The sequence below is a fragment of the Lytechinus pictus genome, chromosome 9 (genome assembly GCF_037042905.1).
Source record: "Lytechinus pictus isolate F3 Inbred chromosome 9, Lp3.0, whole genome shotgun sequence".
NCBI classification, from domain to species: Eukaryota; Metazoa; Echinodermata; class Echinoidea; order Temnopleuroida; family Toxopneustidae; genus Lytechinus; species Lytechinus pictus.
The window spans coordinates 27,472,652-27,497,904 of record NC_087253.1 but is presented as its reverse complement, the minus strand read 5'-3'; the positions used below and the strand labels follow the sequence as shown (position 1 = coordinate 27,497,904).

The 25,253-nt window shown below is 36.7% G+C and overlaps 1 protein-coding gene across 1 annotated transcript; it reads left to right on the top strand.

Moving 5' to 3' along the window:
- Nucleotides 1-7,605: 7,605 nt before the first annotated feature.
- On the top strand, nucleotides 7,606-12,324 carry LOC129268484 (uncharacterized). The gene is made up of 2 exons (XM_064104354.1): nucleotides 7,606-7,707; nucleotides 9,036-12,324. The coding sequence occupies exon 2, from the start codon at nucleotides 9,054-9,056 to the stop codon at nucleotides 10,962-10,964; it is 1,911 nt and encodes a 636-aa protein (XP_063960424.1). The 5' UTR covers nucleotides 7,606-7,707; nucleotides 9,036-9,053; the 3' UTR covers nucleotides 10,965-12,324.
- The last annotated feature ends 12,929 nt before the right edge of the window (nucleotides 12,325-25,253 follow it).

Here is a 25,253-nt window from a genome sequence, read left to right as displayed (position 1 = left end):
GCCACGGTCTTTGTGTAGATGATCTGTGTACAATCTACGTTGGTTATTTGAGACCCCTCCTGGAATATGCGTGCCCTGTGTGGAACGGCGGACTCACAAAATAACAGATTGCTTCCCTAGAACGAATTCAGAGGAGAACTGTAAGAATTATTCTCGGTCCCCGCTTCACATCATATGACTCTGCACTAGAATCACTTCACTTAAAGTTTCTTGCAGATCGAAGGAAAGATTTATGTCTTTCCTTTGAACAGAAACTGGAAAAGAATGAAAGACTATCACACCTGATTCCTAAGCCGATTGGTGTAGGCAGAACCCTAAGAAACAGTAAGGTCAGGCAACAATTGAGATGTAGGACTCAAAGACTTCGACAAAGTGCCATCCCTTACCTTATTGACTTATTGAATTCTATGTAACTGAAAATTATCATAATTTTTGTTAAGATTTTGATTACTTTGCCTTTAGATGATTACTTTTCTTACACCGAACTGAGCTTAGATTTTTTTTCTCTCTCTGTGGTTTAATTTTTTTTTAATGTTCATAACAACTGCATAAACGCACGTTTGCTAATCGTTCTTATATATCTAATAATGTATGAGTTCTCACAAAGTGTTTTTTTTTTATTGTCAATCCTTCCGGATTTAAATACATCTGTTAGCCTCCCTACACAATTATAGCATTAATTTTCCAGTTACTTTGACCTATAACTACTCACATTGTAACAATATGTAAACTGGTAGACTATGAACGAACATCTTTTTTATGAGTGTAATACAAAGCTTCAATGTTTCTCTATGTGCAATACTTAATTTCTTATGATGATAATGTGAATAATAAAAGGATAGTAATATGATATTAATAGTAATGATAAAAATATAATAATAAATTTTCGATTAATTATGATAATGAATCAAATAATAAATGGATATAGAATGATTGTATTACAATGATAATTGATTTCGCAATAACGTATGTATGTATTATTTACCTCAGGCATGTGACTTTTTTTCACGTATTTGTTTGTGTTTCTAATTCCTGTTTTTCATTATGTTGTAATTTTTATGTATATTTGTGTATTTGCTTTAATGTCTGAAAATCTGTAATTAGGCCTTCGGGCCGCGAATGATTTTTTGTTCAAATAAACCATTTCTATTTCTATTTCTATAATTTTTTGTATTGCCCATTCACATTGTGTGACATATGCCATCAGTCTGTTCCATAATAATCTCAGCGATGATAAACATCCCGGTGCACATTACATATGAATTCAGTGTGTGGAACAAAACTTGAAATGTGTATACTTGTGTATACAGCACTGAGAAATGACTATGAATTTGATCGATGTTTGTGCAAACAAAACCTAAGGAAAGACCTTCCTTTGCATAAGAGGGGTGGCCGGCTATTGTTATCGCATGCAATGCTTCGAGCCAGAGTTATTCTAGTGATTGTGTGATAATGTATAGAAATCTGCTCAATGAACCAATAATTTCAACCCATCAAATTTATGGAGCTTTACCATGTGTGAGCCGTGAACACAGACAATTTTCAAACCTACTGCTCAACTTCATTACATAACACTTTATGAAAGCTCATTTTCGAGATATCCTCTATATCATTCCCGACAATTGTAATTTGCAAATTCTTGGTGCAGGAGACAATACCTTTTGTATTGCATCATTTTTTTTTAAATCCTACTCATCCCCCGCCCCCATTTCACAATTCCTTTCAGCCATAATAAGCATCGAAACTCATTGTTGCCAGCTTAATCAAAGTAATGACTCTCTGCGACTACTAGCTGAAAGCACCATTCGTTCCCTGACTTTTTTAATGATGAAATAGTGTTTGTGAACAATTTTCGATCTGACATGTACATGAAGTCCTGTAAGTACGCATGAGAACGTGTCAGGTGTGTGCTCACATTCCCCCAATGGAGAGAGTGGCAGGAGTAGTGCCTCTATTACTTTTGTGTCCTATTAAACTTTTTTCTCATTTATTAGTCAATCTAATCGTAGAAATTTTTTTTTTAACTGTCATATATTCATCATTATTTCTAACACTTCAAAGGCTTCATTGTCTTATGTTCGCCATGGTGGGGGCATCCTGTCTAGTGGTCATGACTTCCACCATGCAATCTGAGGATGTGGCACAATTTAAACCATTCCGTGCCCCTTCTCAGCAGAAAATGCTGAGCTGCACCAAACCCAGGTGAGGCTAATAAAGCATAAGAATCTACATGTATTTATTAATACACAGAGCGCATAACAATCGCTCTGCAAAAGCCAGGGTGATTTTGCTACCTTACTACATATCACTTAGACCCCCATAAGATAGGCCCAAGTCTTAAGCGGTATATAAGCCAATATAACTATTTCATTAATCTGTTTATTTTATTGTTTTATTGTCGATATCATAATTGTATCATTGTTAATAATATCATCTTGAGGAAAGAACAATACGTGGATAACTCAATCAAATTGTTACATTCTTTCTAAGTTTGGAAAATTATTCAACAATATAATTTCAAATTTCTGCTTCGGATTTTGCCTTTTAAAAAGGATTCACTTCGATAGAAGATCACGTCAGATATGACTTTCTATTACCGTGGAAAAAAATGAAACTGTAATATCATAAGTAGTTGTATTTTCTACAGGTAAACTTATTTTAGCAGAAATTCTCTTTCATTAAGAATCATGCAGTATATCCAGAATGAAGAGAAAACGTCATTAATTAATTATACAATTGAGAAGGATAGTATGATCACTATGAATGCAATTGTTTATATTTGCACAAATATGATCGAGAACAGTGATGTGCAATTGTATAAATATAATAACATTTAAGCATTTAAAAACCAAGTTCACACTATACAACTCTTCAATACAATATGTAGAGTTTACAAGTAAAATCAGTTTATTAATAGGTAAATCAGATCAATTATGCTCTTCATTTTCAGGAACTATACAAGATATGATCATCAATTTGAACATAGTCTTAAGACTCGGATCGGATGAAATAATAACTAATGTGTCGTTTGCCTAGTCAGAGTCCAGTACGACACTGTTGATGATTTGATTCACCAATTTTCGACAAAGGCTGTTTTGTTATGAAGAGCTATGGTCAAAAGATCATCTGTGTTATAAAAAGCGTCTGGGAAATGATTGCAAGAATGCCTTAATCAGGTGCGCCAGGGAAAAGAAGGAGGAACATATTATTTGTTTTCTTTTGTTTTCCATATTTTCTTCTTTTATCATCTCTCTCTATCTCTTTATAGTATCTGTTTCTTGCTTTTTTCTCACTCATTTTCTCCTGTTCTACTTTACCCCTTTTTGTTTTATTTCTTCCCTCCTATCATCCTTTCCTCTTCAGTCTTTTCTTTGTTTTCTCTTTGTTTGTTACTCCGCTATCTATATCCACTTACTATCCTTACTACCCTGGCTATTTTACAAAGTAAGCCTTATCTAATTTTTAACATCCCTTGGATAAAAAAATTATTTCTTATATTGAAAAAAAATACACAAAAGCGGAAAGACGATATCATCGGCTTCTCATTGCGCAAGACAAAATGTATAAAATTAAAAAAAACCTGTTTTACCGAAATACTGCAGAATCTAAAATGTCATAACGTTGTTTGTCCTTTTACGTTTTTGATGAGATTTGCAGCATGTTCTTTGTCTAATTTTCCCTTATTATTATTTGTTCCAATCATTCTATTTCAATTCTGGAGTATCTCCCCCTTTTAGAAATGTGAAATATGTTGTAGTCACCTGTTAATCAGGGGTGAATCCAAGGGGGCATGCCAAGCCCGGGGGGCACTCATAGTGGGTATGTCCCGCGGAGGGGACCCCATTTTTACACTCAAATTTCCGTTCCAAGGCATAGCATTTTGTCTTATTGAGAAAAAGAACAAAGAAAGCCCCTCCAAAGCATGGCATTTTCTTATCATCGACAAAAAAAGAAGAAAGAAATCTGCTCCAAAAGCTTCGCATGTTTCTGTTATGCCGTTTCGGTTGCGTTGATCTGCTACAATGAGCCGCAATTTTGGTGAAAAGCGGTCGCAGAGCGCTGTCCGAACACTGCCTCCTCGCAAGCGCACCCGGCGCGCCTGCCACTTGCTACCACCGGGCTAGCTGCATGCATGTTCCATAGGGATGCATAGCCTACGCACTCTAGTTCTGAAGCCCGCTCCGAGGACCCTCCTTTTTACAATAAGCCCGCTCTAATTAGGCCCCCGTTTTTTGTCTCGCCCGCGGCACATACATGTTCCTACTGTTCCTACTACTTTTTTGTCGAGAACGGGGGGGGGGGGGGGGGGGGCAGCCAGCCCGAGCCCCTATTTTGGGGCAACCTGTAGAAAAAAGGTGTTCTTTTTAAGGAGAGAGAAACGTTTAAAACAGAAGAATGAGGTTTCATACCCATGTTTAATTTACGACCTCGTAACGCCCGGTCCGACCCCACAGGTCTACCCGCAATCTCGCAATGGGACCGCATTCAGTTGGTTCACATGAAGGCAAACTACGCTACCGGACACGTTTTAGCTATTATACAAACACAACTTACTGAAAGCATATTTTTTTTTTTTAGAATTAGTGATATTATATATGACATGTCTATATTGGGCCCCCAGCTAGATCCCCCCGACAGGACGTACCTTTGGTGCGTGTTACCCTTGAAAAGACGAGATGTCAAATCAGAATTTTCCTACAGCCAAGTAAGATCAATTTCTGCTTTTTCATTTCTCTTTTCTTTTCTTTTCTTCTCCTTTCTTATATTTTTTTCCTCCATATTTTGCCTATTGTTTTCCTCTGGTCTCATTTCATCTCTCACTTTACCTTTTTTACAATCACGTTTTTCTTACTTTGATCTTTTGTTCCTTTCTCTTCCCATTTTTTTCTTATTTGTTTTTTTTTCTTTTCCGGCCCTCTTTTCTTTATCAACGTCTACTTTGTTTTTCCCTTTTTCATATTCTAATTGTTCCTGCCTTTTCTTCTTTCCATCTTCTCTAAATTATTCCTTTTTTTCTTTGTTCCTTTCTTTCATTCTTTCCTTTTTCATTCATTTTTTCTTTTTCCTTTTTCTTTCTTTCTTTCCTTCTATCTTTTTTCCTTTCTTTATTCATTTCTTTCTTGCTTTGATTCGTTCTTTCTGTCTGTCGTTCTTTTCTTCTTTCTTTCTCTCTTTCTTTAATCATTTCTTCCTTTCTTTATTCATTTCTTTCTTGCTTTGTTTGTTTGTTTCTTTCTTCCTTTCCTCATTCATTTCTTTCTTGCTTTGTTTCTTTCTGTCTGTCTTTCTTTTCTTCTTTCTTTCTTTCTTTAATCATTTGTTTCTTTCTTTATTTCTTTCTTTTTTTCTTGCTTTCTTTCTACCTTTCCTTTCTTTCATTCTTTCTTTCCTTTTTTTCTTCCTTTCTGTATTTTCTTTATATTTTCTTTCTTTCTTCCTACCTTTTTTCTCATGTTCTCTATTTGGTGCCAGGTAATAATGGCAGAGGTAAAAATGGCAGAGGTAAAAATGGCAGAGGTAAAAAAGGCAGAGGTAAAAATGGCAGAGGTAATAATGGCAGAGGTAAAAATGGCAGAGGTAAACATGAGGTAAAGATCAAGACATGCTACATCAACAAGGAAAAAAGAGAGCCTTTCCGGTTAGTATTAGTCATATCGTCGAAATGAGTATTATGAATTGATTAGATATTATTTGGATTTTTTTTCATAATTTTAGGTCTAAACTTTATCGTTGATATGATGATTTTAATTAGTGAGTGATAAAAGGATTTATCTTGGCCAGTTCGTAGTAGAACCGCAGTTCATCACATATGTGTACATACCAAACTAATATGCGCTACCATTTACACGCTGAAATATTCAATTCCGGGATTTCTTCGAAACACTTGCATAGGCCTACACTTTTATTAACAGAAAAAAATACGTTCTGTGATAAAAGACACTTTTAACATTTTAACATGATAGTGGATCCGAATAGATATTAATATGATAAGTATATGGCGTAGGCGGATCGTAGGCGCCCCCCCACTATTGGCTGACCCCCAAAAAATGAAAAAGAGCAAAAGAAAGAGAAGGTGAAAGAACGAAAACAGAAAAGGAAAAAAGAGACAGAGACGAGGGAATAATTAGGTCAGGGAAAGACTTGGAAAATGATTTAAAAAAACTATTTCATGTCACTTTATTAAATTTCCGGTCGCGCTTTGCGCTTGCATAGCTTGTTCGACTAAATATCTTGCTCAATAGGCTGATATGTAGCTTAAATCATCAAGTTTTGAAGTCAATATACAAAACACATTTCAGCTCGGACATCGAACCTTCATTATTTTGTTTTATTTACAAATTGATTTTTTTTAAGTGCTCTGTAAAATCTGACCGTTTTATAGTGTGAATATCATTTGAAGCTTTTTGTGCTTTGCGCTCGCATTATGTGATTTGCCAAGTAGACCTACATATCATATTGTCTGTGTTTTGTCCATAAGATAATGACAAATTACTTAAAATCCCCCTTTTATGACAGTTCATAAAAAAATTCGTCTCGCGATTTGCGCTCTCATTAATTGTTGAAATATCAACTCAATTACTCAATCATTAGGCCTATTACATTAATGAATATGAGAATAAAATTTTCAGGAATTCCTTATAACTAAATTGTCCCTTTTTCAAAAAAGGAATATCGACAAGATTCATATCGCGCTTAGGACTAGGAAAATAGTCATCCTCATCATAATAAAAATGTCCTTAGGCCTAGAATGCCCAGGTCCTATAGGCCAAAATAATAATAAAAATATTAGCTCTGGCATTGACTTTTATGATAAAAATGAAATGTATTCAGAATCCCCAGATTTGATGGATTCCCTAAAAGCCTTATCAGTATCATTATAATCATATTCTGTTACTTTTACAATAAACTTTGTCAAAGTGAATTTCCCCTTTAATGAATTAAGTAGAAATTAAGTACAAAATTTAAATATTAGAAGAGCGATGTGACATGAGAATGCTATGAGTGTAAGTCCAGGAGAAAATAAGGAAATACCAACTCAAGTGTTATCAATTTGGTGCAGAAGATCTTAAGTACATGTATGATTTAAAATACCCTTTCCATTAGTCCAACATTATAATTTTTTTTATTTTCTTCTCAGAATCTTTCTTATTTAATCTACTGTACATGGAGGGCCTTTTGGATTTTTTCGACATGAGGGGTTTAAGACTGATACCTCTGTCATTTTTATTTCTGCCACTTTTACACCGAGCCCCCTTTTCCGTCCTACCATTTATTTCATTATTTCCTACTTTCCTTCCTACCATTTCTTTCTTTATTTCTTTATTTTCTCCTATCTTTTTTTTCGTTCTTTTCATTTTTCTCTCTAAACAAGTCGATGATATACTTCAAATATTTCGATTATTTTCAATCAGGTAAAAAGAAAACCCGTGAATGAACCGTTACGCTGAATTGAAGTTCATGAATGCACATTTGAAACATGTCAAAGGTTACTGGGAATTCCCAATCACTAAAAATAGTTTGATATTGAACTAGAATTCGTAAACAATTGTAAATTTGCACACGATTCAGTACGCACCACCATTGTGAATTGATGTAGACTAAATATCTAATACGGCTACTACTAGACCCCGTATAATATCATTGCTTTGATCAAACTGAGAAACATATCGTTTAGAATGGACAAATAATGGACATAAGCAGTCTGATGTAAGTATATTGAATAATTCATGTATTTTCAAAATATATTCTGTATCTATTTTACACATTCAAATGCCATATGTATCAGAAACGTGTCGAATTTGAAATCACACTCTGATTGATATGGCTTGTTTAATGATTGTATCTTTAATATCATTGGATTGCCATTTTTCTTTAATAATAAGCGATTGTTACCAGTGAGAACTTGTAACATCACCATCTTTGAACAGACAGGATCGGAACAATTTTTATATATAAAGATCGTTGTTTAGGGGTGATCAGACTATTTTCCAACCCGGAAGTAATGTGGAAAATGAAAAGGTAAATTGCCTATTCGTCTAGTGCCAATTCTTCCACTCACCACATGATCTACCTTAATTTAGTCTAATGCCATTCGGTCCATCAACATCAATTTTTGTAACTGAAGAAAACTTAATATGCCTTTTTAGGATGGAATTTGTTAATCTTTAATAATAGGTGAATCAAATGATTTTATTCCTCTGTTTTTTACTTTACTATACTATAGGGGATGAGGATCCAGAAAAAAGACAAAGTGACTGTTTTTTTACTACAAGTTTATCAAGTATTATCTGTTGATAAGCTGTACTTTTTCTAATGTAAACTAATAATGTGTATGCTGCCTGTTTTTCTTTTCTTAATTGTTTATTCTGTTATATTTTAAATTACTCGTATTAATTACTCGTATAAAATTATGAAAACCCGATAAAAACCTGAGAAAAAAAAACATTTCGTCTAAAAACCATTTGGTCCAATCATCACTTCGTCTAATCACCAGTTCGTCTATTACCATTTCGTCTCATAACCAGTTGGTCTAAATGAATATCCATTTCATTTTTATTTATTTTGTCCAATTAACACTAAGTCCAGTTAGACCATATTTTGGACTTAATTGCTATTAGCCCAATTGGTTATTATATAAACTGGTGAGTGAAAGAAATTGCAATTAGACCATGTGGATAGTGGATTAACTTATGTTAGACCAAATGATTGTAAAGGAGTTTGGTAATTGGACGAAATGGCATTAGACTAATTTGAAATAAACTTATAAAAATAATCAAAGCAATATAATTCCTAATACTCTTCTTTTCTTTTCACTTCTTTCCTTTCACCATCCCAATTTATTCCCATCGTACCAAGCTCCTCTTCCCATTCCCCTTTCTCCTCTCCACCTCATTTTATCAATCCCATTTCCCCTTCATCCTCCGCTTCCTTTTCCTATTCTAAAACCCCAGGTGATCCTTTTATGACTCAGTGATGCAAGTCAAATGGCAGATTCTATGGTCCTATGGTCTTGTTTTTTAATAATTATTTTTCAGTCTTCTATAAACCCAACCATGGCTGAAGCATTAAAGACTGTCATCTCCCAGAGTACAGAGTGTCCAGTATGTCTTTCTACATTCAACGATCCCAAGATCCTGTCTTGTTCTCACACTTTCTGCAAGACTTGCCTGGACAACCTCTTAGAGTGTCATGGTAACTGTCAGATCCGATGCCCTGTCTGCAGAGCTGTGACCCAGGTCCCAAACAAAGATGTCGGCAAACTACAGGTAAATCTTGCTTTGAAGAGTCTGATAGAGGATATGGAGGGCCATCCTCAGATTTGCACAAATTGTAAATCAAATGGCAAGCCCCATGCTGATGTCTACTGCCAAGACTGTGGCAAGTATCTCTGCACCTCTTGTCTTAATAAGCATTCTCAGTGGGAAGGCTTTATCGATCATGAAGTCATTGCCATGAGTGAGATCTCATCAGGGAAGGTGTCTGTACGTAGATACCGGAAATGCAGGAAACACCCGAAAGAAGACGAGGATTACTTCTGTTGCACCTGCAGGAGATTCACATGCTTCAGATGCGGTATGATGGAATATAAAGACGACGGACACCAGGTCGTCGAGGGAGCTGTTTATGAGGACAAACACATGAAGAGTATCAAAGACCTTAAATCTAAGGTGGACAAGAAACAATCATGCTTTCAGAAGTACATTGATTTCATTGATGAGCAGAGGAAGAGTGTTGACAATGCTAAGAAACAGTGTACAGGTGACATCAACAAAGCATATGATGATGCTGTCCGGCAGTTGACAGAAAAGAGAGAAAGCCTGCTGAGAGAAGTTAAGGAAACGACCGAAGGAGTAGAGAAAGAACTGGAAAGCATGAAGACCACGGCTAAGAAGTACATCAATCAGCTGACGACCATGGCTGAAATGGTAACTAACAAAATAAAGATTCCATTAGATATGGATACTTTGGCTGCACACGACACTCTGTGTGAAGAGTTACAAGAGGTCTTTGATCAAAAGGATCCTGACTACGAGCAGCCGAAGAAATCGGGCATAAAGGGGAAAAGTGTCAAGTTCAAGAGAAATGTTGGAGTGGATGAGCTAGGCCTTGGAAAGATCGTTAATGCAGTTGAAAGAAACGTCGCCTTACCCACTAATAAAACATTTGATGAAAGGGACGTTTCTTTGTACACTAATAAGATAGTTAATGTAAAGAACGTTGCTTTGCTAACTAGCATGCATGCCATGGTTAGTACACCAGACGGTAGAATGGCAGTAGGATGTGATTCAGGTGGCATCATCATTTTCTCTCCTGATGGTCAGCTTCAGCAGACAGTTCTTAGGAATGTTAAGATTAATGGGATAGGGTTCCTCTCTGATGGTCGATGTGTTGTGATTGATACTTCAAACAACATCACACTGTACACACCGGAGTACACACAATTGAATGTAATGTTTAAGACTCTGAGTCAAGATGAAGGTTGGGATTCTGATCTCACTGTTGATGGTGGTGATCAGATCTATGTGAGCTACAGGAAAGCCAGGAAGATCTTGGTATTTTCAACAGCAGGTGGGCAAGCAATCAGGGAGATACCATGCAACGGGTATGTACCACAGCATATCACTAGTTACCGTGGTTCTCTGATCATTTCATCAGATGATACTATCAGATTGATAGACAAACAGGGTGCTGTACAACATGAATTAAAGAAACCGGGAAGCAAACTTTACGCTGCTGTATCTCAATGGAATACCATCCTGATAGCCAAGGTGAAGCGAGTTGAAGGTTTGGTGAGCATTGACGAGTATACATATGAACTAAGGCACATTCGAAACCTTGTTACTCATTACAAGATTGAGAAGACTAATATACGTTGGTATAATTGGTATTGGTATTACCTCCAGCAATACCGATCAGGAGAGATCGCTTTCTGCACTCGGGATAGACTCTGTATATTCCGCTGAAAATAATTGATGACAGGATATCATAATTATTATCGCAGAAGATGGGGGGGTTATACCCACTGAGTTACCATTTTCTGCTAAAGTAAGCTGCTATAATGTAGAAATACATAAAACAATTGTTGGATCATTTCTTTCTCGTTTCTCACCCATGAAAAAGTATTTCGCTGATTACGACTTTTTATTTTCATCTTTGCATGTATCGACCATCATCTTTAACATGTTTATCCTCTATGTGGGGAAATTATCGCACTATGTTATGCTATTACATTAAGTTATTAAATATTTTATGACAAACCAAATGTTTCTCTATTCATATACATAACTGTACATAATATTTGACTCGTAATGACTATGGTGGCCGTGAGATTTTTACTATTGATTTTAAAACGTGTATGGTATAACTGTTCATGCGTGTATACTTGAAAGTTTATTCATAAATTGGAAGATATCGTGATTCTACGCTGTGAATCTAGACATTATTATAACTTGTGAATATATAAATATTATTTTCATGGAGATGGTCTGATCATCACTCTTCCATATTTTTCGGAGTGTGAAACATTAAAAAAAAATTATTTCATTTATGAAAATATCACGAAAAATGCATAAATCAGCATATAGTCAATGGATCTCAATTTTTAATTTCAGCTTTCCACTTAATATCAAGCATCATCTTGTATCCTATGTGAGGGAATTTCTCGTGCTTAGATATTAGACATAATGTTAAATATGCATATGTAACAGTATCCTGTTTATGTGATTTGTTCAACTGATAACCTATAATGTTTATTCAGTTAGAGGGCGCACTCTTACTAAGTAATAAAGTACCCCTTTCCTCCTGTAAGAAATCCCTAACTACTCTCTGATGTTCGAGTCAAGTAAAACCACTTAACAACCCAACCACAACTTGAAACACATATTTTATGGGAAACTAAATGTTTCTCTTTTCATACATGTCATATGCATGCCTATAATATTTGTCTAGCAATGACTATCGTGGCAATGTGATATTTACCATTTATATTAATGAGTGTATGCTATACTGTTTATGGTTTTATGCATAAATTGGTATATGTCGTTATTCTATGCTATTATTCTATCTAGACATGATTACACTGTGTAAATGTATATACTATCTTCATGGAAATGGTCTGATCTACGCTCTTTAATATTTTTCGAAGTATTTCAATTTCAAAATGCAATTATATATATAATTACTTGAATGTGAAAATAAACAAACGAATATTGCCGGCATTTAAGAAAATGGCACGAAAATGCATAAAAATCAACGTCAAGGATTTCATTTTTATTTTGAGCTTTGCAATCATCAAGCATCCTCTTCATTATGTTTATCCTGAAATTTCTAGTTCTTGTGTTTTAGACATAATGTTATTAGATATATCATGAGAAATCAAATAATTCTCTATTCATAAACATATACTTCATATTTAACTAGTGATAACCATGGTGGAAGTGTAATATTTACTATTCATTTTAAAGATGGTATGCTATACTATGTATGTATGTACTTGTAATATATATTTTTATGCATTGATCAGGTAGATAGGAAGTGAGACCATGATCTTTATGGTAAAAACAACGTTCTCCGTTATAGAACATGCTTAAACTGTGTAGTTTTGTTTGTTTACCTGTATTTGATATATAACCGATGGGAAGTACACTACTTTGATATATTCGAAGAAATTTAATTTGAAAATGCAATTATATGGAATAACTCGAACGTGAAATAGAATAGCTTTACGGAGAATAGCTTATTATATTTCAGGCAATAGCACGAAATGTATAGTAAAATCGCAGTTGTAATGAGTTAATGGATGTCAATATTTGCCATCCATAGAAGTCTGACGAACTTTTCATTGGTCCATAACTATATTAAATCTATATTTATATATTGTTTTGCATATATTATAACTTTGTAAAAATAAAAGAAATCAAATGGAGCGAAATGAAAATTTTTGAGGGGGCAAAGTTCCTAAAAAACAGTGCAAACACCTAATTTTGTGATAGATTTCGACATAATATTCAGATAATGATATATGTTTCATTTACTTTTCTTCTTTTCCCCCTTGGTCGTGAAAATCTTGAGGAAAGAACAATACGTGTATAACTCAATCAAATTGTTACATTCTATCTAAGTTTGGAAAATTATTCAATAATATAATTTCAAATTTCTGCTTCGGATTTTGCCTTTTAAAAAGGATTCAATTCGATAGAAGATCACGTCAGATATGACTTGCTATTACCGTGGAAAAAATGAAACTGTAATATCATAAGAAGTTGTATTTTCTAGAGGTATACTTATTTTAGCAGAAATTATCTTTCATTAAGAATCATGCAGTATATCCAGAATGAAGAGAAAACGTCATTAATTGATTATACAATTGAGAAGGAAAGTATGATCACTATGAATGCAATTGTTTATGTTTGCACAAATATGATCGAGAACAGTGATGTGCAAATGTATAAATATAATAACATGTAAGTATTTAAGAACCAAGTTCACACCATACAGCTCTACAATACGATATGTCGAGTTTACAAGTAGAATGAGTTTATTAAAAGGTAAAATCAATAATGCTCTTCATTTTCAGGAACTTTAAAAGATTTGATCATTAATTTGATCATAATATACATAACTTTTAGAAATTTTCTTAAAATGTACGAAACCAAACAATATAATGTAAACGTTGGAAAGTGAATAAAGGAAATGCAATTTCAAAATCTGTAAAAGAGTAATAATATAAAAATAATAGAATATCATAATTTATATTTGCTGTATATAATTTGGCTGATAATATAACTGTTATTGTTTTTTTTTCTTTTAGTGATTTAATGAAACAAAATACTTTGATGACGACAAGAAAAATTCTTCGTATATAGTTGATTAATCAATAAAAGTTTAGAAAATAAAAATCTGTATGTCACTGTATAGTATTGACTTGTTCAGAAAAAAAGAATAGAACATAAAGTGAGAAAGATTGAAGGAAAGAAAGGCATATATAAAGAAATAAAGTGAGGAAGAAAGGAATGAATGAAAGAAGGATGGAGATTTTTCAATAGATAAATATGGAAAGGAGGAAACGCTTTCTGGAACGTTGATAATCTATTGAAAATGCCTGTCAATTACAATGGAAAGACTAGAGGTCATTGTCGAAAGTTGGTGAACCGTGATAGTAGGCCTACATAGTCTTAAGACTCGGATCGGAGGAAATATAACTAATGTGTCGTTTGCCTAGTCAGAGTCCAGGACGACACTGTTGATTTGATTCACCAATTTTCGACAAAGGCTGTTTTGAGTAGAAGAATTAACCAGTTGTCTCACGATGTAGCAAACGTAGTGTGAAGGCGACGTTTCGTCTGCAAGCTGCTAGACTTCGTCAGGCAATGAGCAAAGACGCTGCTGCGCACGGGTTATATAGCGTCGGGAGCTATTGTCTGGCTCCACTCGGGCGTGAGCCGCGCTGTGATTGGCCGAAGCCGCTGGCCAATCAGGGTCCGCGCTGGTGCTTGGTGCCCGCTGGAGCGTGCACCGCGCGCTGTGATTGGCCGATGCGGCCGGCCAATCAGCATCTGCGCTGGTGTCAGGCACCCGCTGGTGCGGGCGCCGTGCGCTGTGAACGGTGGATGCAGTATGCCGTCGGATGGCCGGTAACCATGCATCAGGGATCTCAATGCCGCTGTCCCTATTGATATTGCTCGGGTGCAAACGGATCTGAATCGCTTCCTTAACGCGCCGCGTATACCAATGCTTATCATGAGCAACGCAGCTGACCTCATCCCAGTTAGGTGGATGATCGGAGTCCCAAGCATGTTCTGCAACAGCAGAGCTATCAGTGCGCCTAAGCCGAACATCACGGCGATGTTCCTTCATGCGTTCCCCCACAGGTCTACCAGTCTCACCGATGTAGACTTTGTCGCAAGTCGAGCATGGGATCTTATAAACAACCCCATCGCGTCTGTCGGGGATCGGGCGGTCTTTCGGACGGACCAGCTGGCTGCGGATGCTGTCGGACTTGAATATAACTCCGAGTTATATTCAAGTCCGACAGCATTATTTCTTATATTGAAAAAAAATAAACAAAAGCGGAAAGATGATATCATCGGCTTCTCATTGCGCAAGACGACATGTATTAAATTAAAAAACCTGTTTCACCGAAATCAGACGGGGACGAATAATTTTGGTGACGAGCACGTACGCGCGCGCAAAAGGCCTGATCACGTGACATGTTCGGATCACGTGATTTGATCCATATCGTACACCAACATCTTTTCTGCAAGATCGTCACGTAATAAGCTACGCGTTTATTCACCATTTTCGTCTTATTATTTGTTTCATCAAGGAGATTTCACTCTAGAATGATATCTCCTCGGTTTCATCGATCGATTGTGTTTTCAGAAAAACACAAAAAGCTTGTATGAGAGTAATGTCTTAGTACTTTGAGCTGATCTCGGTACACTTTTGAACTTTTTCACTCCCCATAATACGATCATCTCTCTTCTTCTCATTATTTTTGTCTACTATTCTGTAAAAAAAAGAGAAAAGAAAGCAGTTTAGCGCACCATTCATCTTATGCTCTTTTCAAAAGGGAAACGCCCATGTTTTTCATGATATCCGCACTACCCGAACAAAAGAAGGTCAGGGCAGTCACTCAAACAAAATCCTTCCGAAAAGAGCAGGATACAGATGGTCAACGCCCCGAACAAAAGGAAGATTAGTGTTCATCGAGAGGATGACTTATTGAATGCTTTACGTAATTAGCAATACAAAAAGCTTTTATGAATACTTTTTTTCTATTTCGACCAATATACCGGAACTAAAAACAACAAACTTTGTCTCATTTACCAACAACTCGTAGGTGCTTATGACATCCGTCAGTGATTCAAAGCGCTTTCCCTTGGTGATGATGCATATTATAGGATGAAAGAAGAACCATTTAGGGAAATTGTAGAAAAAAATGTTCAGATGTCACGGAGAACGAGAGGGAAAGAGAGACAGAGAATAAAAGGGTTAATAGACAAGTGCGTTTTGCTAAAATCCAGTGAATATCCACTTAAACGAATAACAACATGACTTTATTTTTGCTTATAGATTACTAAAAAAAATCCCACAACGTTTGTTTGTCGCAACTCGGTCCTCAGACCCTTGTCAAACTGATGACTTTTTTTTTATTATTCTTGTTTGACATACCCCTCCCCCCTCCAGATAGAAATGTTCTGACCTGCACTCTAATATTGCTTGTTTGTCTCCTCTCTCCGATTTTCTGCTTTTTTTCGCCAATTTCTTATTTTTTTAACCGGCGAAAATCGTGGTAGAAAAGATTCATTTAGAAAAAATCCGACCCACCCCTTTTTGTTCCCGTTACTGCACACAAACATTTGGGTCACTTACCCTGGTTAGCGTCAAAACCAAAATGTCTTATTTCTTACATAAAAAACGTGGGCCGCTGAGCGTTTTTGATAATAGAGGGGTTGAGCCGATAGTTGGAGGGAGTGGACCGGCCAAAAGAAAAATTACAAATTTATATAGACTTCGGATTTTTTTGTACATGTTTGCTGAAGGGGAGATGACTGAAACTTCCTACCAACTCCGCCGCTTCTGTACTATTAGATTGAACGATTAAAACGATAGAGGCAAATGTGAATTATATAATAATAATATGCAACATTTATATAGCGCTTAATATAAATGTTTCTAAGCGCTGCATACTATTACTATTATGATTTGTTTTAATGATTTATTTATTACCATTATTACTTCATGTGTTTTTGGTTGTGAAATCAAGGAGACAAATAAAAAATAGAACAAATAAAAAACACTTTTAATTGCAGATTAAAGGTAATTTCTCTTACTTTTAGTAGTTGCTAGCATGGCTCTTTTTGAGGGAAAAGTAAAATAAAGAAAGAAACATAGAAAGTGACAAGGAGTCGGGAAACATGATTTCAGATTTTCAATTTTAGTCACTCGTACTCGTGTAACTTTGAAATAATTTCAAGATATTACCAATCGAATACTGGTGCCCAAACTTCAGGAAGAAAATTATTTTACTATTACAATAGCTGCGTGGCAAATCGAATTAAATGAGACATATATTTTACGAAAAAATCTTTAAAAAAATGACTTTTAGTGAAAGATGGAGGCCTCTGTCTTGCCATATCCCTAAGCCCCAAGTTCACAAAAAATAGATTAGTCGTGCATTTTCTTTTGCGATAGACATCTACCCACGTTATTGGAAATGGAAGATGATATAGAATTTATTGTGAAATGACAGTTACAATATTGTAGTAGTTTTAAAAGGTTTTTCGGGACTTTTTTTTTGAATCTGGGAGAAAACCCCCCTAAATTTTCGACATGATGACCACGATGCAATAGGATGAGAGGCTCACAAATGCAACAATCTCTGATCAATACAAGTTGGCAAAATCGAGGCATACTCTCGAAACGATTTCCGATGAAGAGAGAGAAAGGGAGAGAGGGGGGGGGGGGTAGAAGTAATGTAAAATGACAGGTACTGAGAAGAAATAAATCAGAGAGAATTGATAGAGGGGGATGGGGCGGGTATATACCTCGTAATCCAAATCGGGGAGAAGGAAGACGATACATATATCATTTAAATGAGAAGAACTAAGAGTGGAAAAAAGGTGTAGAAAGGAGGGGATATAGAAATACATTAGATTTAGGAAAGGGAATGAAAGCGGTAGATAATACATTCAGTTACAGGTTAGAAACCAGGGAAAGGGAAAACTAAAAAAAATCCCTTGGTACCGTTTTTAAATACATGTAGACTACTACACTTTATATTGACAAATGCGCAATAACCCCCCCCCCCCAAAAAAAAAAAAAAAAAAAAAAAACATCCGCCAGTCACATAGAATGATTTCAGTAGCTTTCCAGTGCCCCTGGTGCACTTTGAAACCCACCCCCTGCGTTCTTTCATTCTCTCATCTTATTGCTATTATTTTTGTCTTCTTTATATTTCAAAGGAAATAAACAGAGAATAAAGCAATTTAGAACACCGTTTATCCTCTTCTCTTTCGAAAATGAAAACGTCCTTGTAGTTCTTGATCTCGGCACTCCCCAAACAAAAGAAAGTCATGTGGACGCTAAAACAAATCCCTTATAAAAAGAGCAGGGAACAAATAGCCATCGCCCTGAATAAAATGAAGATTAGTGATTTCGTCAGGATGACCTACTGCTTTTCGTATTTAGCAGTACAAAAAGCTCTTAGGAATACTGCTTTTCATATTACGACAGTAACATTTAAACAATGTAAATGTCTACTTGTTTATTGACAAACCATGCAGGTGCTTAAGAAATGGCAAGAACGTTTTTTTCTTGAGCATGACAGCACTTTATAAAAAAAGAAATACTTCCCCTTTTTGTATACGTTTCCTGAAGGAGGGGGGTGGACCCCCGCCTCCTACCAACTCCAACACCCCTGTACTGTTTTAATTGAACGATTAAAAAGAGACAAAAAGTGATACAAATCTTCCATGATTTATTTATTAATTTTGTTTTCGATTGTGAAAAAACCCAGAACGGTTAAAAAAACATGGAGGACCATAATAAAACACTTTCAATTTAGATGTAACAATTTCATTAGATGAAAATAATTTACTTTCTCTCATTGTGACGAACAGTAGTCGGTAGCATGGTTATTTTGGAGGGAAAAAGAAGATAAAGAAAAATGAAATGCAGAACGAGACGAGGAGAGCGTTGGGAGGTATGATTTCAGATCCACTATATAATTTGAAACTTCACTCTTTGAAATTGCAACGGAAAACATTTTGATTATTGGTATGTATATTCAGGAACATTTTTTTAAATACAAACCATAACCTATGAAAAGATACCAAAGACGATATTTAGTGAAACGTTGAGGCCACCGTCTTGAAGTCCCCAAAAATCACAAAATAGTTTCGGACTTTCATTGCGCGGTGTTAAATCATCATCATCGCACTTGCAAGGAAAAATTAGCGCGTTTTTGTTCATTCTGGAAAATAAAGGTATTTAGTATGCTGTGATTTCACCCAAAACGGATTATCTTTGTAATTATACACTTTGCAAATTATCTGAATACAAGGTGGTAAAGAGACAATTCATGAGTAGCGGGACAATAGGCAATGAAAACAAAAGCACTATAGAGCAGACAACAAAGCGGTATCGATCGAACCCGACCTGTCCGCGCGTGCTGATTGCCCTTACGCATTTTTGTACACAGTGCCTATTGACTTGGGGAAAAGCGAAGATTTTACAAAATAACACAACTTTTTCCTCATAAATTTCTTAACTATTCTGTTGATTTGAGAAGCGAAACCTGTATTTCTAGAAAGAAAAATGTCTGATCTTTCATCTTTACATTTACTAAAAATCCTGAAAATACATCAGTTTGGCGAAATTAGCAATTGATTGGGAAAACACCGCCACAGATCCAAATACCAGCAATGTCCCAAAACGGCTCCGCCGCAGGGAGAGGTATCGGGATTCGCGGGTCCGCACGCAAAGGGTTAACTAACTAGACTTGTCTCCACTCCTGCGGGATAGAAAATTCAAGCAGGTGGTGAATAAACCAACAAGAGAAGACAGAACCTTGGACAAAATTAAAACGAACTGTCCAATACCAAGAACCGCTGATCACATGCCCTCTTGGTGCAAGTGATCACAATGCTATTCTCTGGACACCTACCATACCATGTAACCATCATGATAAAGTAGTGAAGAGAGTCACAAGACCATTGCCAGATTCAAGACTACGAGAATTCGGATCTTTTATCACGGGCTGTGATTGGTCTTCGGTCCTCGAGACATCATCTGTCAATGAAAAGAATGACTTGTTCTACAAAACGATGAATGGTATGATTGATCTTTCTTACCGACACGAGTTGTAAAGATGCACAGCTGTGATAAACCCTGGATGACTCCTGCAATTAAAGCACTAATCCAGGACCGTCAGCGAGCTTTCCATAAGAACGACATAGCACTGTCTAAAGCTATTGGGAACCGTGTCAGCAGAGAGATCAATAAAGCTAAACAGAATCACTATGTTGAGAGAATCAAAATCCACAAGAAGTCAAATCCTGCAGAATGGTATAAGCAGATTAAAGTTTTGACAAATACAGGGTCAAGTAATACTAGCATTCGAGTTCCATGAGTTGACGACAATAAGCAGATTGCTGATAAGATCAATGAAATGTTCACTTCAACCGCCAGTGACGTTCCTCCTATGAAAAGGGAAGATCTGCCTGCATTCCCACCTTCACCGTCACCCCCTCCACGAATCGAACAATGGGAAGTGTTTAGGCAGCTGAAGAAAATAAATGTCATCAAAGCAGTTGGCCCTGACTCGATGCCTCCTCGTATCATAAAATAATTCGCATGTGAAATAGCGAACCGCTTTCAGATATATATTCCGCATCAATAGCCGAAGGCTGCCCACCAGAAGTGTGGAAAAGGCAATGGTAATACCTGTGCCTAAGAGTACCCCTGCAGTGATTGAGAATTTAAGGCCAATATCCTTGACGGATTCTTTTGTAAAGGTCTCCGAATGATATGTTGTCAAATGGTTCTTGAAAACCCTATCGCCTCATCTCGACAGGAAACAATACGGGAACATGTAAGGGCTTTCAACATGTCATTACCTCGTAAATATGTTGTACACATTGTATATGCATGGAGAGAAAAATAAATCAGTATCTGACCTTATCCTAACAAACTTCAGTAAGGCATTCGATCGAATTGATCACACCATAGCGTCACAGAAGTTAATAGCCTACGGAGTAGCTCCTGATCTTGTGCAATGGGTCATGTATTTTCTAACCAACCGGAAGCAGTGTGTTCGCTACAAGGGCTTTGTCTCAGATTGGACTACACTACACGCTCGTGTATCTCAATGAACATTGTTGGGGCCGATACTCTTCCTTACTGTCATCAACGATGCTTGTGAAGGTGACCATCCATTACACTGGAAGTATGTAGATGATATGAGTATCATTAACACAAGATTTGCATATGAATCCCCAGAGCCCGGGGGGGGGGGCACTCGACCCCAAAAGTGGTGGGTTGTGCCGCGGGCGAGACAAAAAAAAACGGGGGCCTTGGAGCGGGCTTATTGTAAAAAGGAAGGTCCTCGGAACGGGCTTCGGAACTACAAATGTTTGTGAAAACGTGGGTCCTTGGAACGGGTCGCCTGCGTGCGAGTGCGTGTGCATCCCTATGGAACGTGCATGCAGCTGGGCTGCGGCACTACTGCAGGGCGCGGGTGTGGGAGGGGGGTGTCCCCCCTCCCACGGTAGGGAGATTTTGCAATTTTGAACTTGAAATCGTGCAATCTGATGCATAATATGCATAATATGCAAAGATTGGTGGGTGAACGTGAACAGTAGTGTGACCAAAGTGTGAACAAAATTCGGCTTTTCTGTTGGATATATATCAGGATTTGTCATTTTCAACTTATATATCATACTTATTACTACCGCAATGAGTGTTCCTACCACTTCAAAGATGAAAATGCGGTCCAAATCTCGGATTGAGAAAGGTAACTTTGAAGCCACTGAACTACCACCGAAAGGGGACTCTGAAGTACGAGGCCAGATCCAACAAACGCCCGGGGCGCACCCGATGGATTCAGCCAACAGATCTCCAACGATTTCAGGTGACCATTCAACTGTGGACGTATTGAATGACCCCACATTGCTACGCAATATTCGCACTCAGGTTGACAAAGCGATCAGCGAAGAAACACATTCTCGTCTCATCCAAGCAATTATCGAGGCAGTGAAAGAGGAGGTGACGAAGCAAGTTTACGAGTCCATTCAACTGGATCTTCACAAATTCTCGGAAGAAATCGCGACTCTTCGATCTTCAGTTGATGATCTCTCCAGACAAGTGAAGGAAATCCGACGATTGAGTGACGACCAAGAGCAATATTCACGTAGGCAGTGTCTTCGTTTCCATGGAATCGCTGAGAATCAAGAGGAAAACACAGATCAGCTGATCATCGATGTTGTTCGTCGCAATCATGGGATCAATCTTGATCCCGTGCATATCGACCGTAGCCATCGGATCACACCAAGATCTAGGAGCAACACATCGCAGAAACCTCGTCCGATCATCATTAAGTTCACCCGATACAACACCCGACAAGAGATCTACAAAGCTCGATCTAAACTCAAGGGCACTAATATCTTCATTCATGAAGATCTTACTGCGAGCAGACAAGCCATCATCAACAAACTTCGCTCGAATAAGAACGTCAAAAAAGTCTGGACACTTGATGGGAGGATCACGGTTGTTAATGCTCGTGGAACGAAGATCTCGATCACAAGTCTAGCTGACATTGACTCAAAACTGTAAGCTTGCTTCCTTGTTGATTGAAAAACTTTTTAAAGTGTTACCCTCAATACCCCAAAACACTTGAGTAACATTTTTAGCACTTTTTGTTATATGTTGTTTACTTCTTTATTGTAATTGCCTATCACTATGCCTAAAAAATATCCATGTATTTATTGTAAGAAAACAGTTAGAAATAATCAGAATGCTATGCTTTGTATTAACTGTAAAAACTGGGGACATTTAGATTGCTCTAGCATGTCATTACCATTTTTCAGATCAAACACTGACTGGAAATGCGATTGTTGTCTGTGGAAAGAGCTACCCTTTCATGAATGTTCGAATCAATCTATGACAATGAACTTGAATAATTCTACTTTAGATCAGACAGACTTAAATCTAACAGACAATACAGTGAACATATCAACCCATAATGAGATTGAGTCGGAACCCGAATCACTTATATTTCCAGATAGAAAGGGACTTAAAGTTGCTCATTTAAACATTAGAAGTCTTCGCAATAAAATGGTTGATTTACGATATCTTCTTAAACGCTGTCCATATCATCTAATGTCATTATCTGAAACCTGGTTAGATGAGACTGTTGGCAATAATGAATGCTATGTTGAAGGTTATTATTTGGAGAGAAAAGACAGAGGTTGTTTAGGGGGCGGAGTTTGCTGTTATATTCAACAGGGTGTACCTTATATAAGGAGGCACGATCTTGAAAGTGAAAATTTAGAATTGATCTGGATTGAAATAAAGCCTAAAAATGAAGCCAGTTTGTATGTGGGCATTATTTATCGAAAACCAAATTCCACCACATCCTTCTTTGATGAATTAGATAACAATCTTGATCAAGTATTTTCATTCTCAGATAGAATGATATTACTAGGCGACTTTAACTGCAACATGCTCACAGTTAACTCACTATCAAACAAATTAATAGAAATTAGTCAATCACTAGGTTTAAACCAACTCATCAGAGACCCAACTCGTGTGACCCCTTTTAGTAAAAGCCTCATAGATCTGATTTATGTTTCAAACTCATTAGGTGAGCTATATTCAGGTGTGCAGTCTATTGGGTTTAGTGACCATTCCCTAATCTATGTTGTTACAAAATTGAAAACACAGAGATCACCTCCTCAGATCTCACGATTTCGATCTTTCAAGTTTTTCAATGAAAATGCATTTCTTAGTGACGTTGAGAGTATCGATTGGAATGATTGTTTTATGAATGAAATTGATGTTGACGTCATGTGGAACAAATTCAAGAAAGCTTTTGTTGAACTTGCAAATAAACATGCGCCATATGTATCAGTGCGTAAAAAAATCAAAGGATCTCCTTGGATTACGTCGGCTTATAAACAATTAGCAAGAGACAGAGACTACTATAAAAGGCAGTTCTATAAGATGAAATATGATAGAAATAAAAATGAATATGAAAGTACTGCTATGTGGGAGAAATATATTTCACTCAGAAACAAAACTAATACTCTCAACAAAAAATTGAAAAGGTCATATTATCGTAGTAAGATAGAGGGAACCAGTGATATAAAAGAAACCTGGGATATTGTTAAAGGGTTGTTGCCTAACAACAACTCGAGCGAAGGCTCTCATCTGGTCATTGACGGAACTATTGAATCGGATCCTTTTAAAATAGCAACAGAGTTTAACACAATGTTTAGTAAAGTTTTTGAATCGATTCATGGTAAAGACCCGAGCGAAATAAAAGACAAGAGTGATGACGTTATCAAAAGACTTCGTGAAGTACATTCACGCTTTACTTTTAGAGAGATAACCGTTGACTTTGTAAGAAAGGAATTGAATGATATCAATTGTACAAAATCTGTAGGCCTTGACGACGTCCATCCGAGATTGTTGAAACTCAGCGCACAATCGGTTGCCATTCCTCTTGTGCGCATTTTCAATCAGTCCCTACAATCTGGACAAGTTCCCAATGATTTTAAGCTGGCTAAAGTAGTCCCTATCCCCAAAACAAAGACTGCTAACGAACTTAACCATTTTCGCCCTATTTCCCTTCTCTCGATCGTTTCCAAAATTTTAGAAAGAGCGGTCCACTCTCAATTAATGGAATATCTTCACCACGAAGAATTGATGTCTCATCGGCAGTCAGGTTTTAGAAGTAAACATTCCACCTCGACGTGCCTAACAGAGTTTACTGATATGTTATACGATAACCTTGACAAAGGCCGAGTAGTAGGTGCTCTGTTTTTGGACTTTAGAAAGGCCTTTGATATTATCCCTCACGATATCCTTATCAAGAAATTATATTATTTTGGCATAAGAAATATAGAGTTAACATGGTTTGAATCATATTTAATTAGAAGAAAGCAATGTGTGTCTTATAAGGGAACTACTAGCGATTTTCTGCCTGTTCATTCAGGGGTACCGCAAGGTTCAATTTTGGGCCCTCTACTGTTTTGTATGTACATTAATGACATTAGCAATTTAACTATGCATTCCAATACTAATATTTCTCTGTATGCAGATGATACTGCAATATTTTCTTCTGGATTTGGAGTTGAAGCTGTTCAAACACAGTTGCAAAGTGATGTTTATGTTTTAGGTAAATGGCTAAAAGAAAATGGTTTAGTTGTTAATACAGATAAAACGAAAGTTATGTTATTTTCAAGTCGGAGGAAGGTACACCCAGTCAAGATGCAGATATACATGAATGGTAAACCCATAGAAAATGTAACTCGGTTTAAATATTTGGGTGTCACTTTCAGTCATATTCTGGACTGGTCTTTTCACATCAATTCCATTATTAAAAAGATCATGAATTCTATAATATGCATGCGGAGAATCAGGCACTGTCTGACAAAAGACATACTCAAACATTTGTATTTTTCTTTAATCCTTCCTCATATCGACTATTGTTCAACTGTTTGGGGATCATTAAAAGTGAAAGATTTGCA